Consider the following 27,270-nt stretch of genomic DNA (forward strand, 5'->3'; position numbering starts at 1 on the left):
GGTTATTTGGGGAACTAGGTTAGTGTCTGTGTGACATGACAGTCTGATATTTACTTTGTGTGTTTTTGTATTGATGTTTTTTAACTGTAATTGCAGCGCTAGTGTGGGTGGAATCTGTAAATGGGGCTGTTTTGTTACGGTGAGGTTTATTGAACTATTATGGGGTTTTGTTAATGGTTCGTGCGCTGGAATGTTGTGATCGCTGTTAACGACCTGTAATGAGTCCGTCCTTTCCGTTCACTCAACTAGAGAGCATCCCAGTCCAGTGATTTATTATTATATAGTCATTTATATCTTTTGTTGATCAACTTTCTTTTTCCTTTTTTCTCTAGGTTTGTTCATCCAGTAGGGGCCATCTCTCCATCTTTCTCTCCCTTTCTCACCCTGGTTCTCTCTCTCTCTCGCTCTCTCTCTCTCTCTCTCGAACCCATCCTCCCCTGAGCTCCACTGATCCTGGTTCAGGACCCCTCTCAGATCCAGTCAGCCCTCTCCTCTCCTGTTGTCCAGCCTGTTGGCATGGCGGGGCGAGGTGGACCAGCGCGGACCAATGGTGCCGCCCCTGTCGGGAACAAAATATGCCAGTTCAAACTGGTCTTGCTGGGAGAGTCTGCCGTGGGCAAGTCCAGCCTGGTGCTGCGTTTCGTCAAAGGCCAGTTCCACGAGTATCAGGAGAGCACCATTGGAGGTTAGCCGGAGTGTGTTTATGTCCAAGCCTATACTTTCTATAGATGGATGAATTTTGTCATACTTTTGAATATGAATTTGATGCACACAAGAATGCACACATGCCCTAAACTCCATCTTGAGCTGTGACATGACAGATAGCAGACATTAAATGTTAGGGATGCACAATATATATAGGTACCTAATAATCAGTTGTGGGCCTTTGTTAGAGCTTTTTTTTTTTGTTATCGGTATTGATCGATATCCCCTATTTAATTCTGATGCTCATTTCTGCCTATTTTTACATTTAGAGGAGCTAACAGTGTTTTTTTCTTTTAAAGATAACCTTCAGTGAAAACATTCTATTTAAAAAAAAAAGTAGATTGTAGATTATCTCCTTTAAAATATTGGCTACAGGATCATATCTTATAATGTAACACGTTAGTGGTAGTGAGAGCACACCGTCTTCATATACGAGACTGTGTTGATATGTGGTGAGAGGGCTGGGCTCGCTCAGAAGCAGACGAGCTGGTTCTTACTCTCTAATCACATGACTACCACATGAGTTATACTGCAGTGTAAAACAGACACGCAGTTATGCATGTGCACACATCAGATCTCATAACCAAACATGTATGCTGTTTACAGCTTGAGATGGTATTCATTTTTACATTTTACTAGATTTATGTTATACACGGTTTTAAATAATTACATGGACAAAGAGAGCAAAGAGGAAGGCGACCAGAAGGAAAGGGAAACAGTCAACAATGGGATTTCCTGAGTCTGTGTGTGCTAGTGTGTCCCTCCGTTTTTAAGTCATCAGTGTCTCAGAGAATCTTTAAGAGTGTTAGATTTTCACTAGAAAGAGATCCATTCTAAAATAAAGTCAGGCACGAGGAAAGAAAAGTGCTGGGAGAGACATTTGGTACAGGCAGGATACCACATGCTTACTCAAGGCTGACAATAAGGAAATCCTCAGCACTTTTATTTTGTCCTTCTACATATTTTCCTTCAATGCCATCATCCTGTCGTCAGTGAGCAGGTCAAAGATCGCAATGCTCATAGCTGTGGAGGGATTAATGTGAGCTACAAACATGTGACCGTGGCACCTCACTCAGCACAATGTCTTTCTTATTGTCCACTTCTGCAACACTTCCTGTGTCTGCGTCATTTTAATGTGTTCTGAAATCTACATGCTTGTCTGTGCAAATGTCACAATTGTGATGGTCAAGTGTTCAGGGAGGTTGCCAAAGTGTTTCTGTGTTGTTGCTAAGGTGTTAGTTGTGGTTAGCATGTTGCTAGTTGTTTGGTCGGGTGTCATCTCACATCTTATATTTTTATGTGTATACATTACTATTTTTTTTTTTTTTTTTTAAGAAGTCTCATACGCTCACCAAGGCTGCATTTATTTGATTGACAATGCAGTAAAAACAGTCATTGTGAAATATTATTGCAATTATTAAAATAATTTATTACTCTTTATATAAATTTTATTTAATTTATTATGGTGATTTCAAAGCTGAATTTTCAGCAACATTACTCCAGTCTTCAGTGTCCTGATTCTTCAGAAATCATACTAATATTATGAATTGGTGCTCAAGAATTATGGAAACTATGATATGAACAGAAATTATATGAAACAAATCTTTTGTAACATTACAAATATATTTACCTTCACTTGACTTTTGATTAATTTAATGCATTCTTGTTGCTGAAAATCAATCATTCCTTTAAAAAAAATTACCCCAAAACATTTGAACAGTAGTCTATGAGCAATAATAATGGTAGCGCTTACATTAGCACTATTACTAAATAAACAAAGTGCTAAATATAAACTTGAGATTAATTTTATAAAAGGGAACTTTCTGTTCCCTTTGACTGTGATCTAATTTCTAACCCTTCTGCTCAGGAAATCTCTATGTAAAAAGCAACTTTCAAATGTCGGCTGAACTTTTTGTCATCCCTCCCCACATAACCGTACATTAAACGTCAAATAACCTAATGATGATGGTCTGATCATGATTCTTATTCTTCCTCTGCTCTAAACATGTCCAGCCTTACATAGCTCAGCAGTAAGGATGTGCTAAAATTATGATTTTGATCATATGAACTGATACGCATTAGCGTCATGCCATAAACATTTCTGTTTCTCTTTCCTTTCTAGCTGCTTTTCTCACACAGACAGTCTGCCTGGATGATACAACAGTAAAATTTGAGATTTGGGACACAGCCGGACAGGAGCGATATCATAGCCTGGCCCCTATGTACTACAGAGGAGCCCAAGCAGCCATTGTCGTCTATGACATTACTAACACAGTAAGTGCTCGTGATTTATGAAATCAAAACCTTGAAGTTTGAGTTGAATCAGACAGGTGTATTGTATGGTTGATCATTCTCCAGCTGAGGGTTACGTGGCACCTCAGCTGCAATGTGACTTTGCCAGCCATGCATTGGCTCTAATAAAGGCTTACATCACGCCGTTGTGCTCAGCTGAAGGGTAAGGTCTGAATAATAAGGTTTCACCCGACTGACTGCTGGGGTTAATTATTATTCTGTAGGATACAGTCAGACCTTTGCTCAAAAAAAAAAAAATCAACATCATTACGCCAGTCTTCAGTGTCACATTTATATATATATATATATATATATATATATATATATATATATATATATATAAATAAATAAATAATTTATATTTATTTTTTACGTTTTTTTATCCTTTTGTTTAACAATTAGTTCTCTGCTGTTTTTCTTTGCGCTCCTAGGACACGTTCACTAGAGCAAAGAACTGGGTGAAGGAGCTGCAGCGTCAGGCGAGTCCAAATATTGTTATTGCTCTGGCCGGCAACAAGGCAGACCTGGCCAACAAGAGAGCTGTTGACTTTCAGGTATGTTTATATGACCGCAAAACAACTTGTGTGAATCTACTTCTGATACGCTATTGACCCATCCACGTGCTTTCTTTAGGAGGCACAGGCATACGCAGACGACAACAGCCTACTCTTCATGGAGACGTCCGCAAAGACTGCCATGAATGTGAACGAGATCTTCATGGCTATCGGTACGATCTCATCTCTCTTACTGACTCTCTTTAAGCCTGGGGCAAAAAACACCGCAACATGACACCAGTTTCACCTGCCGCAAAAACGCTCAACCAGACACCATGCTTAGTCATTCAGAAACCACTGCTGATTTAATTCAGATCAAATCAACCTAGTATGTTTATGAAGAAACTTTCCTTCTCAATCTCTACCTTTAGCCAAGAAGCTTCCGAAGAGCGAACCCCAGGGTGGATCAGGGAGCGGTGGACGGGCCAGAGGAGGGGTCGACCTACAGGAGACAGCACCTCAGGGCAGAAGCGGCCAGTGCTGTGGAGGCGGCAACTAACCATCGGAACAATCAGCTGGCAGATGCACCCACGGACTGATACAGACACACACACACAGTATGAATCCATAGTGTGAGATCCATTCACTTATGACCCAGCTCTAAACTATGGCCAGTTAGACTGTACCATACAGCTTCAGAACTGGAAACTGGCCATTGATACCCTTGTAAATCAACACGTTAATGTTTCGAACCGGTTATTCCTCCCAAAAACAGTACATGCACATTCCGATACAAACACAAGCCACGACATGTGTCTCTGCCATCTATGGTTTTCGAAGGTATTCGATTTGCTTGCGTAGAGTTTTGACAAAGCAAAAAGAGACAAACATGTGATCAGATCTAACCAATCACACTTAAGACAAAAGAAATTCCAGACTGCTGCTGGTGGAAAAACGAGTTGTCTCTCCTTTGTATCTCCTTATCCTCTCATTTGCTCGTTTGAATGAAAAATTTAGTGGCGACGCCACTATTCAAACTCACTCTCCCTTTTGGTGGATGCATACTGCCAGTATTGAGTTACACCTCATTTTTCTCCTGCTCTCCTTGATCACATCACTCCTTTGTCGGAGAGAGGAAAGGTTGGAGAATGAGATGAAAAAGGCTATTTTCCATCTATGTCAGGCTGTTCTGTAGATCCTGTATTATTTCTGTTGTATTAGTCTCTCAGACGTCCTCTACTCCAGCACAAATGAAACCAGTATATGATTTGATAGGCTAGACTTCTTTTCTAATCATTTGCATATATTTACTTGTATATCTAAATGCATTAACAGGTGGTATAACTCCAATTTGGTGTTGTTTTTTTCGCCCTTTGCATTAATGAAATGTTTTTGAAATCAGACTTGGAGAAAATACAGGCAAAATCAGCCTCCTCTGACCAAAATCACACATATTTACAAGGGGGAAAAAAGAAAATAATATTGCTGTTTTTTTTTTCTTTTCTTTTTTCCCTGTGAATATGACCCCAATCATTAACCATTTCAATTCAGCACCTTTGTAAGAATTTAATTGTTGTTTTTTTACTTATGGTCTCTTAGAGTGCACTGGGTATTTCTTTGTCCTCTGACAACATGTCATTTTCTATCAATATTGTTCCCTTCTGTTTAATGTCGCAGGACGTCTCTTTTGACCCACATTTTCAGCATCAGTTGAAACCTAGCACAATAAATGTGAACCGTGACCCAGACGTCTCAAGCAGGGTCAGAGGAACGAGGGAGGCAATGGACAAAAACAAATAAAAAAAAAAAAACACAAACCTAATAGAACATGTAATTTTACCAATAAAGGAGGGGAATGTATACATTCTGTTTGTTGTGTTGTTATTTCTAAATGTAGGTGGTGATCGTCCCTATGTATGGTTGGGAACAGAGAACTGGTTTTTAATTATTTACAGTTAATAAATGGATTTAAAAGGTGGTCATTTTCGTTAATGATTCTCGAATGTACATCTTTTGCTGATGTGCAGGGAGCATACAGTAGTAAGTAATGGTGTATTCACTACTATTATGCTAATCTTGTGCTGGCAGTCGTTTTGAGTTACTGATGCTATTGTATAAAATCACTGTTCACAGTCAATCATGATTAAGTTCATCCATGAGTGAAAGTGTCCAATAACAGGGTGGCTGCTCAGATTAGGCAAACAGTATTTGGCTGGTCACGTGATCTTAACATGGCAGCCCCCCTGAGGGGACCCTCTATATGTACAGTAAAACCGCTTTCTTAAGGTAACGGATTGATTCGACTATTATCATGTGTTGTTGATTTATAAGTAGAAACCTTGCTGAGTGCACCTTTAAGGTTTGTGAGACCATGTAGGTTCTGACTGGTAGTACTAAATGCAAATTAGTTTTGTTGTTAGTAATATTTTATCTACATACATTTTGTTGATAAATTGTAAAATATATGCACTATGTAAGATCAATTTTTAAGATTCAGAGGGTTGAAAATATTAAAATGAGAGTGAACATAAAAAGGTGTTACCTGTTGAAAACAGAAATTATCTTTTAATTTAGAAACAGACTGCCAAGGTTAGTAAATGCAGAATAACTGAACCAGAATTGTTTCTTAAGATTTCCATCCCTAGTCATAAATGTGTAGAAACCTATTTATATTTAGTAGGAAAATGTTTTTTTTTTTTTTTTTTTTTTCAGTCCAGACATTTTAGGCATATATCAAAATGCATTTTGCAACTAAATATAAATAAGTTTAGAGTTTCGTTTAATAAATATGTTAAAAAAGTGATAAATTGCAATAAGTAGCTCAAGTGTTTCATGCCCCCCAGTGGAAATTAATGTAACCTTTAATACTGTAGCTGCCTATAATACTCCATTTCCCAGCAGCCTCCTATAGTGCGCAGGCGCAGTGCAGTGGTCAGAACGCGTATCGAAAATCATCACAAAACTTTATTGAAGCGGTACAGGGTGGAAGAGAGCGCGGCGATCCTAGTTTAGGAAGGCTGCTGATATGGAGGACCCGGTGGCGCAGACCTCCGCGCAGCCCCGGCTTCAGCAAGCTCAGTCCAGCGGCCCAGCAGCATCCAACCCGCAGCCCGGAGCCGGGAGCAGCGACCCGGCCCGACCAGGCCTGAGTCAGCAGCAGTGGTCCAGCCAGAAGAAAGCCCAAGTCCGCTCGTTTCCGCGGGCTAAAAAGCTAGAGAAACTCGGGGTGTTTTCCTCCTGCAAGGTAACCGAGCTCGGCTCATAACAATAGAGCTTGTGCCCGGGCCTGTCAGGTTCACTGCTTCAGGAACAGCCTGCAAACTTAGTCACGCATGTTACCTGCTACAAATACAGTTCAGCCTTACCTTCATGAAGTATTAAAAGAATAACGATGATTTAAGGTTAGAAAATAAAAACACAAGGCTATGAAAACCTCTATATGGTCTAAAGAATGAAAAATTAATCGCATTAAAATGCTTTAAAATGTATAGCTTAATAAGTTTTATAATAGCTTTTATATAGTGTGAAATTAGCATATGGTGGTTAATTAAATGTATTTATTATGTATGTTTTTAAAACATGCACCATACATTAGATATTTCTAGTATATCTCACTGTATTATGTTATCATCACTGCATTATTATAAATCATTCAGAACGTTTTGTCAGACTTTACCTGATGTTTACTGTCCTCACTGACAGTTCTTTAAATTACAGTTGTGTTCTCTGATTACAGGCGACTGATGCTTGCAAATGTAATGGATGGAAAAACCCCAATCCACCGACAGCCGCTCGTATGGAGCTCCAGCAGCAGGCAGCCAGTCTGACCGAGGCCTGCCGGAGCTGTGGACACTCTTTGGGTGAGATCTTTGTCTGTTTTATTACATCACACTATATCAGACCCATGACTCTACTTGGTATCATCCAAATAAGCCGGTCCAGCATGATACTGTGCAACAGCGGCCAGCCACTTTTTCCAGTTGCCTTGCATCTATATTAATATTTCCCACAGGGGTTTGAAAAGTTTTTTGTTATAAACCATGAACCAAGCCACCCAACTACAAGGTGAACTTACACATTACAAACGGTGATTTAACCGAAGTATTTGAAAATCAGATGAAAAGACAAAACTGTGTAGTTAATGGCTGTAATGAGGCAAAGAGCTACAATCCCTCAAAGCATAAATACAACCTTTGTGGATATGCAGGCTACTATATGTGTAGTAATATACTAACTGTGTAGTTTACATCATATAACGCACCGTTGTTCACATTATCTTGCGTGTCTTTCTATAGCGGAGCATGTGTCTCACCTGGAGAACGTGTCTGAGGAGGAGATTAACCGGTTGTTGGGGATGGTGGTGGACGTGGAGAATCTCTTTATGTCTGTCCATAAAGAAGAAGACACGGACACCAAGCAAGTTTACTTTTATCTGTTCAAGGTAAACAGGCAGATGAGATCTACTACATTGCTACTGCTAACCCTAACACACCCAAGATGAATTGCTGTTGGAAGTCGTGGCCTAATGGTTAGAGAGTTTGACTCCTAACCCTAAAGTTGTCATTTGGAGTCTCGGGCGGCAATACCACAACTGAGGAGCCCTTGAGCAAGGCCCCAAACCCCCAACTGCATCCTGGGCACCGCAGCATAAATGGCTGCCCACTGCTCTGGGTGTGTGTGTGTGTGAGTGTGTGTGTGTGTGTGTGTGTGTGTGTGTGCTCACTGCTGAGTGTCTGTGTGCTCACTGCTGAGTGTCTGTGTGCTCACTGCTGAGTGTCTGTGCACTTTGGATGGGTTAAATGCAGAGCACAAATTCTGAGTATGGGTCACCATACTTGGCTGTATGTCACGTCACTTAAAAAATTACTAATTTGTTATAAAAGCCTCTAAGATGTTTTTGTTTTTCTGTCAGCTGAATATTTCACATTTTTGTGTTGTTTTTGTGACTGTTTGTTTCTTATCTTAGTTGCTGAGGAAGTGTATTCTGCAGATGGGGAAGCCAGTGGTGGAAGGCTCTCTCGGTAGCCCTCCCTTTGAAAAACCCAACATAGAACAAGTACGTGTGTGTTTTCTGCCAGTCACAATCCATGTAAAATGCTTTTATGGGTGGGACATTTGTCTTCTACTGTAGGTCATTATTGTTGTGTGACTCAAGATGCTCTCTCTCTCTCTGTGTCTGTCTGTCTCTCTGTCTCTCTGTCTGTCTGTCTGTCTCTCTCTCTCTCTCTCTCTCTCTCAGGGGGTGCTGAACTTTGTCCAGTATAAGTTCAGTCATTTGGCTTCTAAGGAGAGGCAGACCATGTATGAGCTCAGTAAGATGTTTCTGCTCTGTCTGAACTACTGGAAGCTGGAGACCCCTTCACAGTTCCGTCAGAGGGCCCAGAAAGAGGATGCAGCTGCCTACAAAGTCGATTATACTAGGTTTGTGTGTTACTAATCATTTTGGCCACCACTGTATATTGTAAAAAAGTATATGTTTGCAGGTTATAAACATAGATGCTGTAACTACTGCTATAAGTTGCACTATAGAACTAGTTGTCAGAAAAAAAAGATGATCCATTTCACTCTTTTGAAATATGAGGCATGCTTCATCAAATGTATAAATGGCATAAATTGTGAATTTTGTAAGAGATTTTTTTTTTTTTGTAAAATGTTTTTTTTTTTAAATAAAAAAAATTACATATTTTAAAAAATAATAATAATGTTTTTACTTACAAAATGTTTTCTCCACTGATGTTTCATCTGGGTCTTCTTATAATTTATATAGATTCATTAGTGTAATTTTGATGTGTATGAATAAATACATTAACGGTTTTGTGAATTACTTTGTGTGTGTTTCAGGTGGCTGTGTTACTGTCATGTTCCTCAGAGTAATGACAGCTTGCCCCGGTATGAGACCTGTCAGGTGTTCGGCCGCAGTCTGCTGAAGTCTATCTTCACTGTCACCCGCAGACAGTTACTGGAGAAGTTCAGAGTGGAGAAAGACAAACTCCCACCAGAGAAACGCACTCTGATCCTCACACACTTCCCCAAGTAAGACACAATACCGTCTTATAATACACACGTCAGCACCATCACTCTCACATAGTGTACTTGAGTTTATTTGTGTGTGAACTAGGTTTCTGTCCATGTTGGAAGAAGAAATCTATGGAGAGAACTCCCCCATTTGGGAGGCAGACTTCACCATGCCAGCCTCAGAGGGGACACAGCTGGGGCATCAAACAGGTGTGTGTTGAGCTGCTTATTAGGGATGAACATTTAGATGAATTTTGTAATGTAACAACAACTTGCACAATTTCAAATTTATGTAAAAATAAATGCATAAATGCTTAGCTACATTATTGAAAATAAGCCTTGGGAAAAAAAAATCTACAACCTATGGTTTTTAAAGGGGGAAATTTAAGCTATTTTCATTACTTAAAACATCAAGATTTGCAAATAACAAAGAAAACCTAAAGTAGACTGCTACCATAGTGCAATCTATGTCAGTAAAGGCTACAGTAAATCACATTTTATCTTAAAGTGCGGCATCCATCCCCTGACAAGTGGGTATACACATTTGATACTGTAAACATTCAGTAAGCCTGACAAGATTCGTGTCCCACCTCAGTGTCTTTGGAATGGTCTGATTTATTAAGAAAAGTGATGCTACTTTTTCATTCATTCTGTCTTAGTGTTAAGTCCAGTCTCGGTGTCTGGCTCTCCTCTCAGTAAAGGCAGCAGTGGTTCTGCTCTGGGTGTTACAGGTTTGGACATAGCTTCCTCTGAACCAGTAACCGGTAAGAAGATCCAGTTGAAGAATTATTTTCCGTGCACTGTGAACTCTGTACTTTGGCATTTAATTGAAGTACACAATCATATATTCATCACACTTAAAGGGTCATACATAAACTGAGAATATTTTGACACATATCAGGTAGCGATGGGCTTTTCAAGCAAAAATACTATTCAAAAATTGCTGGGTATTAATGGATTATTATTAGAAAATTTCACCCATTTCCCCGCATGCACGCACTCATAGGCTACACACCCATAAAAGGGAATGCTTTCAGTCTGTATGTTAACAATCTGTTTAATTCATTAGGGAATAGTCTATCTAAACTCAAGCCATATAATGATTGTAATGTGCTAAAACATTTAAGAATAATATAACCAAATGACGGCACTTAATAACATAACAGACTTCCTGACCCCTTTAAGAATGATGTCAAAGATCATGAAAATCATTGTGTGATCAACTGTCTCTCAGGAGAGAAGCGAAAGCATCCTGAGGCACTCACTCTGGAAGATGCCAAGCGGATCCGAGTTATGGGCGACATCCCCATGGAGCTGGTCAATGAAGTCATGAAGACCATTACAGACCCTGCTGCCATGCTGGGGCCAGAGGTCAGAGTTCATCACACCCTTACGATGGCTTTGAAAGTATAGTTCACCCCAAAATGAAAATTTTAGGAAAATTTACTCAGGCCATCAAAGATGTAGAAGAGTTTGTTTCTTCATTGGAACACATTTGGAGAAATTAAGAATTACATCACTTACTCACCAGTGGATCCTTAATTCTGACGGCACCCATTCACTACAGCTGATCCATTGCTACCATATTTTCCGGACTATAAGTTGCACTTTTTTTCATAGTTTGGCCGGTCCTGCGACTTATAGTCAGGTGCGACTTATTTATCAAAATTAATCTGACATGAACCGAGAGAAATGAACCAAGAGAAAACATTACCATCTACAGCCGCCAGAGGGCGCTCTATGCTGCTCAGTGCTCCTGTAGCCTCTCACTGAAATCATAGAGCGCCCTCTCGTGGCTGTAGACGGAAATGTTTTCTCTTGGTTCTTGGTTCTAAATGAATGGGACTTATAGTCCAGTGCGACTTATATATGTTTTTTTCCTTGTCATGACGTATTTTTGGACTGATGCGACTTCTACTCAGGTGCGACTTATAGAAAAATACGGTAGATTTCTTTAAACGTGTTCCGATGAAAAAACAAAACTGTTAACATCTTGGATGGCCTGAGTGTGAGCAAATTTTCATCAAATTTACATTGTCAACCATATAACATGAGGTTTTTCCATTCTTCATTAGAACATCCTGTGTTTTGTGATTTATACTTTTGAAGAGTGAAATGACTGATTTGTCATTTGTTTGCTGGTTTCCCAGACTAGTCTGTTGTCTGCGAACGCAGCTCGTGATGAGACGGCTCGTCTGGAGGAGAGGAGAGGCATCATTGAGTTCCATGTGATTGGTAACTCGCTCTCTCAGAAGTCCAATAAGAAGATTCTAATGTGGCTCGTGGGCCTGCAAAATGTTTTCTCCCATCAACTTCCCCGCATGCCCAAAGAGTACATCACACGTCTTGTGTTTGACCCGTAAGTCTACAGGGACCCCTTCCTTTTTCCAGAGAGCCTGCTACTTTCCTCAACCTTTACCTGTCAGGTTTTATGTCTTGCTAGCCTCCCCTCAGCCTCTTTTGACCCTGTGTCCTCTGTGTGACCTCAGGAAGCACAAGACGTTGGCTCTGATTAAAGATGGCCGTGTGATTGGAGGGATCTGCTTCAGGATGTTCCCCACTCAGGGATTCACAGAGATCGTCTTCTGTGCGGTCACCTCAAACGAGCAGGTCAAGGTACGGAGATGCACTCAGTGGTTCTCAACCAGGGGGTCTTAGCAATCTTCCAAGAGGGAAGTCTTGTTTTTATTGAAGAACATAATTAATTACATAGTGAACTGTGATTTAAAATGAATTCTCGGTAATTAATTCAGTATATCAATGCTCTTAAAATACTGTTTAGGGGAGGTTTTGGGCAACATGGGGTAGGGCTGTGCCGATCGTTATGCGCATCTCGTCAGTAAAGCCGGTTCTCTAATCAGCGGTAAATTCTATCAGGTGCATGATTTCACATAGAGCAGCTGTTTCTACACAGAGCCGTTGTTAACTGAGAAGATGCGCAAATCCACGTTCATTTTCAGCGTTTATTTGCGCATCTTCTCAGTAAACAACGGCTCTGTGTAGTAACAGCTGCTCTATGTGAAATCATGCACCTGATGGAATTTACCGCTGATTAGAGAACTGGCTTTACTGATGAGATGCGCATTAAAGATTGGCTGATCGTGTTCGGCACAGCCCTAACATGGGGGCCATCAGGTCAAAAAGGTTGACAACCACTATTCTAAACTGCAGTGAGCATTTAAAAACTGCAGCCTTAGGAAGTAAAAAAAATTGCATTGTTCTCCGTTAATTTATTTAAAACATCTCACCCACATCAATCACAGAAATTGATATGTAGATAAATAGCCTTTTTGTTTTGTGGCATGGATGAATTAATTTTGTGTGTGTGCATGCATGTTTAGGGCTATGGCACACACCTGATGAATCATCTTAAGGAGTACCACATCAAGCACAGCATTCTGTACTTCCTCACTTATGCTGACGAATATGCCATCGGCTACTTCAAAAAACAGGTACAGTACTTGTACTAGTTTTCACATAATGTGTAAACATTTTACTAGTTAGACTTTTTCCAAAGACTATTTCCAAACTATAATTCCTGACTAAATGTATAGTAATCAAGTGAAATATTATGAAGTTTCAATAACAATATACAATACTATACCATTCAAAAGCTTGATGTAAATAATATAAATGTAACAAATAAAGATAAGTGTAACAAATGTAACAAACAATGCTGTTCTTTCAATTTATTCCGCTTAAATAATCTGAAAAATATTCTCAGCTCTTTTCAACATTTAATAATAATGATAATAATAATAACAATAAATGTTTTTTGTAGAAAATAAGATTGTTAAAAGGATTTCTGAAGGATTGTGTAGACCTTGAAAGTCAGCTTTGATTGTTTCTAATAAACTGTTTAACTGCTCCCCCAAGTGAATATTAAATTATGTTGTGGGACAATTAAATATATTCTAAATAAACTACAAACATAAAATTATATACATTTATTTTGTTCTCACATTCTTTCTTGTAACTCTTCCCTCTCAGTGACACAGGTGACTGAAAGGCTCATTATGCAGCTCATTATGCAGGCCTTTGTCTTCTCAGGTGTAAATCACAATGATATTTTACACTCGCTGTGTGAGCCAGGGATGCGTTCAGATTACATAGCTTATTAAATCAATGCATAGTAACGCACCACATTTAACGTCCAGTAATGTTAACGGCGTTGTAACGATGGGAAAAGTAATTAGTTAGATTACCCCGTCACTGAAAAAATAACGTCGTTACCTATTCCAAACCTTATTCAAAACACTGGTAAAGACACAGAAAACGCGAAGCAGCCGTCACGCAACTGACAAGCAGTAGAAACGCCACGCTCGCGTCACGCAGCCATAAGAAACTGAAAAAAGCACAAATGTCAGGGCATGACCACTTAGACACCAGAGGGTTAACATTTTCTGTTTTTCCACTGCACCGCTTCACCTGTTGAACCCTCGTTCTGTCGGCAGGGCTTCTCCAAAGACATCAAAGTGCCGAAGAGCCGATACCTTGGTTACATCAAAGACTATGAGGGAGCCACGCTGATGGAGTGCGAGCTCAATCCCAGAATACCCTACACTGAACTCTCACACATCATAAAGAGGCAGAAAGAGGTGAGAGTGCACAGATTTACCCTGCTGCTGAAGAGGAATTACTGTATTGTGTGTATTGTGTATATGATAGGGTTTTATTTATATATATATATATATATATATATATACATACCTACAGTCGTGGCCAAAAGTTTTGAGAATTACATAAATATTGGAAATTGGAAAAGTTGCTGCTTAAGTTTTTATAATAGCAATTTCCATATACTCCAGAATGTTATGAAGAGGATCAGATGAATTGCATAGTCCTTTTTTGCCATGAAAATTAACTTAATCCCAAAAAAACCTTTCCACTGCATTTCATTGCTGTCATTAAAGGACCTGCTGAGATCATTTCAGTAATCGTCTTGTTAACTCAGGTGAGAATGTTGACGAGCACAAGGCTGGAGATCATTATGTCAGGCTGATTGGGTTAGAATGGCAGACTTGACATGTTAAAAGGAGGGTGATGCTTGAAATCATTGTTCTTCCATTGTTTACCATGGTGACCTGCAAAGAAACGCGTGCAGCCATCATTGCGTTGCATAAAAATGGCTTCACAGGCAAGGATATTGTGGCTACTAAGATTGCACCTAAATCAACAATTTATAGGATCATCAAGAACTTCAAGGAAAGCGGTTCAATTCTTGTAAAGAAGGCTTCAGGGCGTCCAAGAAAGTCCAGCAAGCGCCAGGATCGTCTCCTAAAGAGGATTCAGCTGCGGGATCGGAGTGCCACCAGTGCAGAGCTTGCTCAGGAATGGCAGCAGGCAGGTGTGAGCGCATCTGCACGCACAGTGAGGCCAAGACTTCTGGAAGATGGCCTGGTGTCAAGAAGGGCAGCAAAGAAGCCACTTCTCTCCAAAAAAAACATCAGGGACAGATTGATCTTCTGCAGAAAGTATAGTGAATGGACTGCTGAGGACTGGGAATAAAGAATGGTACCAAAACACCCTCCAACAGCAACTTCTTCCAACAATCCAACAACAGTTTGGTGAAGAACAATGCATTTTCCAGCACGATGGAGCAAAAGTGATAACTAAGTGGCTCGGGGACCAGAATGTTGAAATTTTGGGTCCATGGCCTGGAAACTCCCCAGATCTTAATCCCATTGAGAACTTGTGGTCAATCCTCAAGAGGCAGGTGGACAAACAAAAACCCACTAATTCTGACAAACTCCAAGAAGTGATTATGAAAGAATGGGTTGCTATCAGTCAGGATTTGGCCCAGAAGTTGATTGAGAGCATGCCCAGTCGAATTGCAGAGGTCCCGAAAAAGAAGGGCCAACACTGCAAATACTGACTCTTTGCATAAATGCTTGTAATTATATTTCAGTACATCACAGAAACAACTGAAACAAAGATCTAAAAGCAGTTTAGCAGCAAACCTTTTGAAAACTAATATTTATGTAATTCTCAACTTTTGGCCACGACTGTGTGTCTATCTATCTATCGATCGATCGATCGATCGATCGATCGATCGATCGATCGATATATATATATATATATATATATATATATATATATATATATATATATATATGTATATATATATATATATATATATATATATATATATATATATATATATGTATATGTATATATGTATATATATATATATATATATATATATATATATATATATATATATGTATCTATATATCTCAGAATATCCAAAATTGGCTGCACACATTAACATTTTGTCAATGTGTCAATATATCTCAGAAGGCAGCCAGTCTTTGTAATATGACTATGGGTTTGTTGTTGTCCACTGTAGATCATCAAGAAACTGATTGAGAGGAAACAGAATCAGATCAGGAAAGTGTATCCTGGTCTCACCTGCTTTAAAGAGGGTGTGCGGCAGATTCCTGTGGAGAGTATACCAGGCATCAGTAAGTGTGCACTCATGTCTTAATAGTGCCTATGATACATACAGAATTCTTCCATTCTCACACACTCTCCCTTCCTTTTTTCTTGAGGAGAGACTGGTTGGAAACCTAGTGCCAAGGAGAAAAGGTCAGGAGAATTAATGCATATTTATTCTGAAATCTTAGACCATCTGTGTATCTGTATTGGATCATTGAGGAACTGCATCTTACCCATGATTTTCAAAAGTTTGGGCTCAGTATGATTTTTTTAAAAGAAATTAATACTTTTATTTAGCAAGAATGTTTTTGTCAACTTTATATTTTAACTTTATATTCATGAAAAAAATTATCACATAATCGGGGAAAAATATTAATCAGCACAACTGTTTTCAAAACTGATAATAAGAAATGTTTCTTGAGGAGCAAATCAACATATTGGTGATTTCTGAAGGATCACGTGACACTGAAGACTGGAGTAATGATGCTGAAAATTCAGCTTTGAAATCACAGGAATAAATGACATTTTGAAATTATTACAATAGAAAACTCGACTTAATTTTTGCACCCTTTATGAGCATAAAAAACTTATTTTAAACATTAAAAAAATTACATTCCGCAAACTTGCAGGGCTTAAAATTCTCTGGCACCGTGCAGGATCTCTGTCGTGTGGCGTTTGGCTGCGGAAAAAAATAATAATGCTACTTTAAAAAAAAAAAAAGAGAAAAAGATTACTTGTTGATTAACACTTTTGAGTCCATGAGTTCACCAACCAATGGAATGAGAGGAGCAGCATTCACTCTCAACTAAAATAATTTTACTAGCCAATAAGAATGTTTTGCTCTTATAAACGCAAGACGTGCATAATAGTATCCAATTGCAGTGTTGCAGCCCCGTTGAATGGAGAAGCGCAACAAAAAACTGTGAGGCGCAGTGGTCAAAGATGTCCGTCTAGCGTATATTTACATAGAAAAGCTCATTATAAAGAAGTGGAGCTTTGTAAAGAGCTCAGAGTTATCATGTCATCTCCATAAGAACGATACGATTGCCAGAACATATTTCCTGTTCACACATGATCTATTAATGGTAACTTACCGGTAATTTATCAGTAATGACAGTATGTATGAAAGGGGCTGAACTCTTTCTCTGCATATGCTGTGAATTTGAATTGCATTCAGAAAACTTGTGTTCAAGTTCATCTGAGAAAACAGTGTCAATAATATCAATAATATATTCAATAATAAACCTTTGCCAACACAGGAGAATACATCACCCTATGTCTAAATCTGTCATGTATTGTACATCGCGATTTCAAAATAAAAAGTTTCTGCATGTGGCCAAATATTAAAATGTAATGGATTTTTACATCGTTTAATAACGCTGTAAAGTGAAACGTCACCAGGCCATTGGCGCCCTCTTCAGGTATTTGTTTTAATACATAATGTACTTAAGTTGGTTATGTTCATATTATGTATAGGCATATTACATTATGTATTTTAACAGTGTTGTTCAGTACAATTAATTTCTTGGTTTTGATATTTTATTTGAGCCAACTATTACTGCCTCATCGTTAGTTTATATATAAATAGTCATGCTTAAGCCTCCTTTTCACTTAGGTATTTTTGTGTTACAAAAAAAATATCAGATTACTCAACTGTCAAAATAATCAGTAGATTACTTGATTACCACGGTAATCATTAGTTACAGCCCTAGATTAGTTATAATATTTCTAAATACAACTGCATTGTTTTACTTTTTGTAATTAAAAGACAAATATTTTGTCACTGAAAATTTCTTAAAAATAGTATTAAAATATTGTATTATTCTAGTGAACCAAGTATCTGTATTTTGTGTCAATAAGCAGTGATATAGCTCATAATTTTCAGAGTGTATGATACAGCTTTCATTCTTCAACCATATATTTATGAAAAAGAAAATCAGTTTTAATAAAGAAAGCAATAACTTTGGCATAGTATCCTTTCAAATGTTAAAGTTGCCACAGTCATTGCAAAATTGTATTTACGTTTTTTTTTAAAGCATGACAATGATTTATTTAAATTATATAGCTGTTTTTCTGCATGATACATATTGCATATTACTTTGAATATCTGCATATATTTGAGACTTACGGCACACTTGGTCACTTTAAGTGTGTGAAAGATGAGCCATTCTCAAAACAGCAGAATTATGTTGCAGCTCCTAATAAAATTAGCAGCCCTGGCAAGTGGCTGTTTTACTTGCTTTTGGTGTTTAATGATTATTTTTGTACCCTATTTGTATCCATCATTCTCTCTTATTTTATCTCTGCAGTAAAGAGCTGAAAGATCCAGATCTGCTCTACAACATGCTAAAGAATCTACTCGCCCAGATTAAAGTAAGAGGCCTGTTGTCACTCTCACATTCATTCCAGCACATAAACTACACAATATTGGGGTATTTTCTCACCATCACACTGGTGTGTAAACAGACACATCCAGACGCCTGGCCTTTCATGGAGCCAGTGAAGAAATCTGAAGCTCCAGACTATTATGAGGTCATCCGCTTCCCCATTGGTAGGTACTAATATAATCTGCATATATAGAAATAACGTTTAACTTTTCTGAATAGATATTAATCAGTAAAGGCCTATACAGTTTGAACAACAGCATCTTGCATCTAATTGAATAAACCTCTCCTCCTGCTCAGACTTGAAAACGATGACGGAGCGTCTGAAGAACCGGTATTATGTGACAAAAAAGCTGTTTATCGCCGACCTGCAGAGGGTGATCACAAACTGCAGAGAGTACAACCCTCCAGACAGCGAGTACTGCAAGTGTGCCAACACACTGGAGAAGTTTTTCTACTTCAAACTGAAAGAGGCCGGGCTCATTGACAAGTAACAAACATCTAGCCTAGGACAAGGGACCAGTTAGATACTATAAAGAGTGTGATCACATTCACGTTTAATTTGGATGAATGACATCCAAAGTTATCAAAAGTTGCTGCTTTCTGTTACTTTTTTCTTCCTTATACAGTATAGTTATGAATCTCAAGGTTATATTTGTGTGTATGAGGCTGCTGTGCCAGTGCATTAAGGGAAAATGAAAACTGTAAGTGTGTTTGATGTGGGCATTAACTTAGACAGAAATGGCTATGAGTAGTTCTGTTTATCTGTCCCATGCGCCATTAAACGAATGACTCACGAACAGCGCAAGCTGTTGCTCAACATCCTGTACACAAACATTTGGTTGTGTAACAAAGTCTTATCCTGTAAAACTTACTGACCTGAGATGCTGCAGCCAAAGACGGACAATGTTTGGCCTCTAGTGAGGATGTCACTGCGGTGCCACCATTCTCTGCCAAAGCTGTTTGAAACAGCCGGTTAGTCATATACAGGACGTGCCTATTGAGTATAAATCAGAAAATGAGGGAAAGAGTCTTTTTTCCGGTTTTTGTTTTGAGTTGAGTTCCTTCAGTGTTCTTTATTGAAGAAAAGACTGCTCACTTCAAGTAACAATAGTCTGTGTTTTTGTTCTATTACGGAAATTACTGGGAAATCCACTTGGGTTTGTAGTGTATATCTCTGTTTGCAAACCAATATTTGTCGTCTTCAAAAGCTTTCAGCGTGTCATGACCCCAGGTGTCACCTTTCACCTTTTTTGCAGCTTGCTTTTTACACCCATTTGGGACCAGGAGCAACTATTTCCATTTCAGTCATAACTGCTGCACAAACCCGTATTTCCAAATATGTATGTTTTCTCTGATACTGCATGTTCTTTGCTTGTTTACTGTTCACACACAGGACAGCACGTTTATTTTTCAGTCTCTTGTAATGGGCATTTACTTGAATCATGACTGCTGCAATATTGATGTATTATCAGAGTTCTTTATTTTTGGTTTTACTGTGGGACACCGATGACCCTCTAATGAAAAGAACAGACGGGTGTGATAGAAAGTGGTTGGCCATGGTAACATGTGGAAGGTGCATGTAAATTGCTACAGTTCTGTGTTCTATAGTTGTTGTTTTGTTTTTGAAAATAAACATTTTTTAAAGTTTGCCCTGCTGAGAAGTGATTTAGATTTGAATTTCACATTTCTGATTCAAGCTATTTCAAAGATTTTGTCACAATCACAATAATTCCAGATAATTATTAATGAGATGAAGTTTATAGGGAAGTTATCTATTAATGTGTGTGTAATTTATAATGTATTATGATATTTCAAATATTTAATGAAATAAATAGGGTAATTTATTTAAGGTTAGTAAGATATAGACAAGATTAAAAAAATTTTTTTATAACAATGTATTTATTTAATTGAATATTGTCTGTTTCTATAATGTGTTTGTTTTGATCAGAGCCTGACTATCAGGCAGATGACAAAGGCTGTTCCTTCAGTTTTGATTTCCTAACATCACTGACTGCCAAATGGGGCCCCATTTAGGTCTCCATTTCTTCTGCCCTCATTCCAGGTCCTGCGCTCTACATTTACGAATCAAATTATGTTTCAGTCCACATCACTGCTGTGCCAAGGTGCAATCATAGAAAAACAAGCCTCTGATAACAACTGACGCAAACAACTCATTAAAAAGTTTTTTATTTCTTATACTTACTGTCCACCGATGCCTGTTGTCATTGAATTTGGCCCCTATTTTGTTGTATGTCATTCATCTCCCCTAGTCGGGCCCTCTCTCTGTTTTCGGTTTCATTTCTCAGCTCAGCAGGCTCAAAAAAGAACGGATTTAAAGACCAGAGGAGGTTCAGCCTCTCAGACCCCTCACCACTACAGTAATGGCAGCACAGGTGAGTGAACATACTGACACAATACTGATCTGTTCAGATAGTTATTTGATCTTAGTTTACAGTTGTTTTATAGTCTTTCGATTTAAAACCGTAAGTAAAGTAGTAGCATTGACATTTTTAACATGGAATATTCGTTTAAAGATGAATAATTATGATTGGACCACCAGTTGTTAAAGGGAGAGTTAACTCAAAAATAATAATTTTGTCATCCATTTGCAAACCTGTGTTTCTGTTCTGTTGAACACAAAAGAAGATAATCTGACGAGTGTTGGTAACCAAGCATTTGCTGGCAGCCACTGAATTCCATAGAATTTTCCCCTTCTATGTAAGTCAATGGCTACCAGCAACTGTGTGGTTGTCAGCAAATATCATTGTGTGCTACAGAAGAAAGAAACTCACAGGTTTGGAACAACTTGAGGGTGAGTAAATGAACTCTCCCTTTAACAAAATTCTTGGTGAAACTACCAACATTTTAAGTTAAATGCACATGGGAAAGCTTTCAAAGTTAAGAAAAGATCTAAAACATTCTCTCTGATTTTGACAATTCTTATTAAACCTAATTAAACCTAAATTAATCTAATTAAATCTTCCGACTGGCAGTGGATCAGGTTATTCATAATCGCACTACACTGGTTTATCTGTAACGGTCTGAATGTATGATTACCTCTTTATTTATTTGTTTAACCAGAAAATGACTAATCTCATGCATTATTATTTTCAGGAAATGTGTATCTCATTTCAGTCAAACAATGTGTGGTGACAAAACTGATGTGTTTCATGAATACTGATCATTTATGACAATGTAAATATCTGTCATTATTGCACCTTCTTCTTCTGACTTTTTTATTGTAGATGGACTTCAATCTTAGACCGTACCAGGAAGAGGTGGTGCAGACAGCACTCAGAGGGGAGAACAGCATCATCTGGCTGCCCACCGGTGGAGGAAAAACCCGTGCTGCGGTTTATGTCACTCAGAAGCACCTGGAGACCACAGCCAATGCCAAAGTGGCAGTGCTGGTCAACAAGGTCAAGTCAGATTAGTGCTTTATCACTCGCTTATAACTCTCATTGTATTAAGATTTACACATGGAGTTTTCATATCCATCGTTCTCAGGTGCATCTAGTTGACCAGCACTTTGCAAAAGAATTCAAGCCTTATCTTGAGAGAAGATACAAGATAACAGCCATCAGTGGGGACAGTAATGAGAAAGACTTTTTTGGCCGTCTAGTCAAGGCCTCAGACCTGGTCATATGCACGGCTCAGATCTTGGAGAATGCCCTGATTAACACGGAGGAGGAAAAACACGTGGAGCTGACTGGTAACAGATGATTCCTCATGACACACCATGATATATAATGCCTTACAAAAATTTGACTCGCAGCACATGAATGTAAACTTTTTCTTTTTCCACTGGCTATTGGCTATTTGGAAGTATTAGAGGAACAATTCCCATGCTTTATTGATGTAAGAACTATGATAAGAGACTTTTGATTAACTTATTTGATCTACTGTATTATTCACTAATTATTATCCCAAAAATATAAGTCGGTAACTACAAACCAAGTAGCACCTTCTAAGCGACAGCTTTATTTAAGCTAAATCTGCAACCCCTTTACCATTCTGGGATAGTTTATTTATTTATTTGTTTGTTATACATAAATATTTAGTATATTTATGCTAAGGTTAATTGCTGTAAAATTCCGAAATGACACAATGATTTGAAACATTTCTGAGGTTGGAAACCTTACAGAAAAGGATTACACTTAAAACAGCTCAATATTTATTATGATCTTCTAAAGCAGACAATAACTTGAAGGTTAAGCATTTCCATTCACTGACTACTTCATTTAATTGATTTTGTAAAAGTTTTGTGTCGAAAACATGATGATGTACTAATATGCAATTTTTTACAATACCCTTCATTCGTCTCTATTCAGACTTTACCCTGCTGGTAATAGACGAATGTCACCATACACAAAAGGAGAGCGTCTATAATAAGATTATGGGCCGCTATGTTGAAAAGAAATTAAGAAAAGAAAGGAATCTGCCTCAGATTTTGGGTCTCACAGCATCACCTGGTACAGGAGGAAATAGGAAACTGGATAAGGCTGTTGAACATGTACTGCAGGTGTGTTTAAATGTACACAATAGGACTGTGTAATGAAGCTTAAAAAAAAAATAATTTAAGTCATGTTGTCCCACAATCACACCAAAGATTTAATATCAGACTGTATATGGACCCATAATGGAAATTAATACAAATAGAAACATCAGGTCAATTAAAAACTCATTTAATTTAGTGCTGTGAACTAGTGAAAGAATCTCTTTCGTCTCTCTCATTCTCAGATCTGTGCCAATCTGGACTCGGTAATTGTGTCCACCAAGAATTTTACATCAGTGCTGCAGAAAGTCGTCCCTAGACCCAAAAAGCAATATGATATTGTTGAAAAAAGAGCTCTGGTACTTTCCTCTGTGTCCTTTCAGATTGTGTGATTCTATACAACTGCTTAAATTTTCAAAACTAATGAGAGTGTGTGTGTGTGTGTGTGTGTGTGTGTGTGTGTGTGTGTGTGTGTGTGTGTGTGTGTGTGTGTGTGTGTGTGTGTGTATATGTTTGTTTGTGTGCAACAGGATCCATTTGGCGACCACTTAAAGGAAATGATGTCGATGATTCATGAGTTTATGCCGTCAACAGTGAGTCGCAGCCTGCGAGAGATGGGCACCCAGGAATATGAAGCTGATGTGGTGGAACTCGAAAAAGCAGGTTATTGACACTTGTAAGTTGTACATTCTAAATCCCCTGCAAAGACATGACTTGATTTGATGATGTGTTTGTGTGTCAGGTGTACAGAAAGAGAACAGACTGATTGCTCAGTGTGCTTTGCACCTGCGGCAATACAACGACGCTCTTCTCATTAATGACACCGTTCGCATGGTGGACGCGTTCCGGGGTTTAGACGAGTTCTACAGTTCAAAGAAAACCAAATTGTTGGATGGAACAGACATCTTTCTCCAGGGACTTTTTGATGGTATGGACTGTTTACTGTGCTGTTGACTACTGTGATTCTCTTAAAGGGACAGTTAACCCACTAAAATCATTTACTTACCTCAGTGTTGTTACAAACTTGTGTGACTTTGATTTCACACACACACACACACACACACACACACACACACACACACACACACACACACACATACACACACACATACACATACACACACACATACACACACGAATATTAATAATAACTGGATAAATTTTGCATGCTATTTTACCATACAGTGGAAGCCTTTAGTTTAGGGGCTGTTAAGTTTCAAAAATATTGACACCACAGGGGTTATGGGCCAATTTAAATTTTTTTTTTTCATCAGTATTTATAAGGTAAAACTTTAGTATAGGTACCAATTCTCACTATTAACTAATTGCTTATTATCATGCCTATTATTAACATATTGGCTGTTTATTATTACTAATTAAGCACAGATTTATGACTAATAATAAGCAGCAAATTAGGAGTTTGAGGCAAAAGTCACATGAACAGGTTGATGGCTAATTTCGCTGGTACCTGTGACCAGTGACAATAAAGGGCTACTACTACTACTATTTAATATTTTGGTAATAGTGAGAATTAGACATTAAAATAAAGTGTGACCTTTCTGTCATCTAACACTCAAAATTATTAAGAAATAGTAATAATTTTTCAACCCTGTTAATTAAAAAAAAATTATGCTGTAATTTATAATTCTGTGATGTCTATATTTACATGTAGGATTTAAAACCATTGATTTTAGTTTTATTTCAAGTTATTTAGGCTAAATTGTATAGATTGTTAATAGAATACATTGGTTATCTACTATATTATAAAAATAATTATTGACCAGAATTTTATTATCAGTGCAAAAAAAACACCATAATTGTATTCCACTTGATTTGTGCGCTATATCCAAGTCTTGTGAAGTCATACGATAACTTTTTGAGGGAAATGGGCTGAAATTCAAGTCATTATTCATTGATAAATTTGCTTTCTGCTTATAAATCTCAGTTATATTTGTGCATATTTAGATTACTAACCCTGTATTGGTAGTCTTTGTTGAGAGCAAAATTTGAAGATCTGAAAATCGCAAATAATCCGGCTCTTCTGTTTCTGCTCAGAGAATCGCCTGGAGCTTAAACAGCTGGCATCGCATGCCCGCTACGAAAACCCCAAACTGGCCCGTTTGCAACGCACATTGCTGGATGAGTTTAGTGATAAAAACTCTCGTGGTATCCTCTTCTCAAAGACCCGCAGGGGCACCCGTTGTCTTTATGACTGGGTGAACACCAACCCTGCGCTGCAGAGGGTCAACATCAGGGCTGGCATTCTCACTGGAGCGGGTACAGGTGCAAACCACATGACCCAGGTACTTTCACACAAGAAAACGTCTCAAATGGTTTCCCTAAAAAGCATTTGGTAGTCATGTTTACTTGAAGAAAAACGTCTAATGTGCCGTAATTACAGACTAAAAACAGACTAATTCTGAGTTTGGTTATAACTTCCTCTGCTTCCTATTTCTGTCTGCTTTTTTGTGTTTGTTTTTAGAATGAACAGAAGGAAACCATAAAACATTTTCGAACTGGAATCCTCAACCTCCTCATCTCCACCAGCGTCGCTGAGGAAGGACTTGATATTCCAGAATGCAACTTAGTTGTACGTTACGGGCTGTTGACCAATGAGATCGCTCAGCAGCAGGCCACTGGGCGGGCTCGAGCTGTGAACAGCGTCTATTCAGTGGTGGCTGAAGAAGGTGGGCGTGAACTACGCAGGGAACTCACCAATGAGTATCTAGAAAGTCTGACGGCAAAAGCTATTGACCAAGTGCAGCAAATGAGTCCCAGAGAGTTTAGACACAAGGTTTCATTCATTCATTTCCGCATTCATGTCAAATTATAGAAAAACTTGAAGTATTCAAATTCCATTGCTTCACATTTTACCGTAAGGTCATATTTCTGTTTCTTTATTGCTGTCAGATAAGCGAGCTCCAACAAATCGCTGTTATGATTCGAATCCAGGCCGAGAAGAAGGAGGATGACAGAAAGCAACGCTATAGTCCTGTTCAGGCTCAGTTTCAATGCAGAGGATGCTTCTTGCCTGTCTGCAGTGGAGAAGATTTAAGAAAAATAGAAAATACACACCATGTCAACATCAACCCTGAGTTTGTGTGAGTTCATCACAGTCAGTATCACAAACCAAACAGGCATTAAATACTGCTGAAAAATGTTTAATGAAATGCACATTTTGTGCTATTACAGTAAGATATATGGCAAAACCGTTTGTAATAGACATACTTAATGTCTTAATCAAAATATAATAAATGAATAATGTATAAAATCTAAATATGCTTGCAAAAAGTGTTTGATTGATAGTTTACAGGACAGAAAATAAATGAAGTCAATGATCTCTACCATGATCAAAAACAATTCTATTTCATAGGAGGCATTATAGAAGAGGTGGGCCGGTCTTTCTGGATAGGAGCTTTGAAGATTGGGAGCCTGGACGAGTTATCAAATGCAACAAATGTGGAAAGGTAGCTATAGATTTTGTTAGAAAAAAACAAGAATAGGTAACAATGTATTATGAATGTATCCAACTAAACACAGGAAGAAGTCCTTAAGAATACTGAGCTACATTTCTTCATCCCTCCGTCTCTCTCTTTCTCAGGATTGGGGAATGGAGATGAAGTTCAAGAGGGTGGTAATACTCCCCTGCTTAAAAATAAAAAGCTTTTCCTTGAAGACTCCTGGAGGCAAATCCACTCCCAAGCAGTGGAAGGATGTCGAGTTCCAGGTTAAAGAGCTCGACTTTCTTGAGGACTTGAGCAGCCGTTTCCCTGACCTAAACTTAAATGACTGACACACCTTTTAAACTCAGTTAAAACACTGTCACAGTTACTGTGTCAAATCTTCTCTGTCTACAGTGAGCACATCTGTACCAGTGGTTTTCTTCTTGTAGGTCATGGAGGTATTTCAAGTGGCCATTGATTGATTGCTGTTAGTTCCAAACTACTTAGCATCATTTGAGTATACCATGATCCATTCTAATTATGCTGATTATCCATCTTAGTTGTACTTAAATAATGTTTTTAAATTGTACTGTTTACTTCGTAGTTTCTGTCATGTGAGAGTTTTGTTTGCTTTTGTCTGAAAAAGGTGTGTGTGTGTGTGTGTGTGTGTGTGTGTGTGTGTGTGTGTGTAAGTGTTGTGATGGCATTTTTATTTTTTTATAATCTCATTGATTATTCTGGTGTCCCTCTCTGGGATCAGGACTGTGCTGCTCAGATTATTAGTTATTGTTGATATTACTGTGCAATATGTCTCTAAATGTATCTGAAGTTCTTAATGGCCCTCGCTTTCAGATTGCTTGAACATTTACATATATTCATTTAACGAGGAGAAATATGAACACATCACTCTTCATTTAAAGTTTGTTTATAGCACTTAATATCTGTTTCTCACCAAACATAAAAGGATAATGCGTATAATGCATGCCTTTTCTGACCTTTTT

The 27,270-nt window shown here is 38.3% G+C and overlaps 3 protein-coding genes across 4 annotated transcripts in view; all 3 read left to right on the forward strand.

Moving 5' to 3' along the window:
* The window catches only part of LOC132149042 (ras-related protein Rab-5C-like), a 9,615-nt gene extending 4,262 nt beyond the window's left edge, over positions 1 to 5,353 (forward strand). The window contains exons 2-6 of the mRNA XM_059557942.1: positions 333 to 685; positions 2,828 to 2,979; positions 3,429 to 3,551; positions 3,631 to 3,724; positions 3,923 to 5,353. Of these exons, the coding sequence (XP_059413925.1) occupies positions 517 to 685; positions 2,828 to 2,979; positions 3,429 to 3,551; positions 3,631 to 3,724; positions 3,923 to 4,050 (666 nt within the window). The 5' untranslated portion in view covers positions 333 to 516 and the 3' untranslated portion in view covers positions 4,051 to 5,353. The remainder of the gene's footprint in view (positions 1 to 332; positions 686 to 2,827; positions 2,980 to 3,428; positions 3,552 to 3,630; positions 3,725 to 3,922) is intronic.
* Positions 5,354 to 6,412: 1,059 nt separating this feature from the next.
* LOC132149043 (histone acetyltransferase KAT2A) lies at positions 6,413 to 19,979 on the forward strand. The gene is made up of 18 exons (XM_059557943.1): positions 6,413 to 6,735; positions 7,228 to 7,351; positions 7,787 to 7,932; positions 8,458 to 8,547; positions 8,731 to 8,912; positions 9,333 to 9,524; positions 9,610 to 9,716; positions 10,166 to 10,270; positions 10,741 to 10,877; positions 11,657 to 11,865; positions 11,996 to 12,122; positions 12,848 to 12,958; positions 13,961 to 14,104; positions 15,856 to 15,970; positions 16,058 to 16,094; positions 18,254 to 18,317; positions 18,411 to 18,495; positions 18,629 to 19,979. Exons 1-18 carry the CDS (start codon positions 6,517 to 6,519, stop codon positions 18,820 to 18,822), a joined length of 2,388 nt encoding a protein of 795 aa, XP_059413926.1. The 5' UTR covers positions 6,413 to 6,516; the 3' UTR covers positions 18,823 to 19,979.
* A 658-nt stretch (positions 19,980 to 20,637) lies between these two features.
* On the forward strand, positions 20,638 to 27,267 carry LOC132149044 (ATP-dependent RNA helicase DHX58-like). Of its 2 annotated transcripts, XR_009434996.1 has the most exons (13): positions 20,638 to 20,724; positions 21,577 to 21,750; positions 21,839 to 22,043; positions 22,663 to 22,853; positions 23,072 to 23,185; positions 23,357 to 23,489; positions 23,569 to 23,754; positions 24,882 to 25,129; positions 25,309 to 25,620; positions 25,737 to 25,927; positions 26,200 to 26,293; positions 26,428 to 26,915; positions 26,963 to 27,267. XR_009434996.1 is itself a non-coding variant. In XM_059557945.1 (12 exons), exons 1-12 carry the CDS (start codon positions 20,713 to 20,715, stop codon positions 26,617 to 26,619), a joined length of 2,052 nt encoding a protein of 683 aa, XP_059413928.1. In that variant the 5' UTR covers positions 20,638 to 20,712; the 3' UTR covers positions 26,620 to 26,920. The 2 variants fall into 2 exon arrangements, 1 of the variants encoding a protein (XP_059413928.1); XM_059557945.1 differs by lacking the exon at positions 26,963 to 27,267 and having other exon boundaries at positions 26,428 to 26,920.
* The last annotated feature ends 3 nt before the right edge of the window (positions 27,268 to 27,270 follow it).

The sequence above is a fragment of the Carassius carassius genome, chromosome 9 (genome assembly GCF_963082965.1).
Source record: "Carassius carassius chromosome 9, fCarCar2.1, whole genome shotgun sequence".
NCBI classification, from domain to species: Eukaryota; Metazoa; Chordata; class Actinopteri; order Cypriniformes; family Cyprinidae; genus Carassius; species Carassius carassius.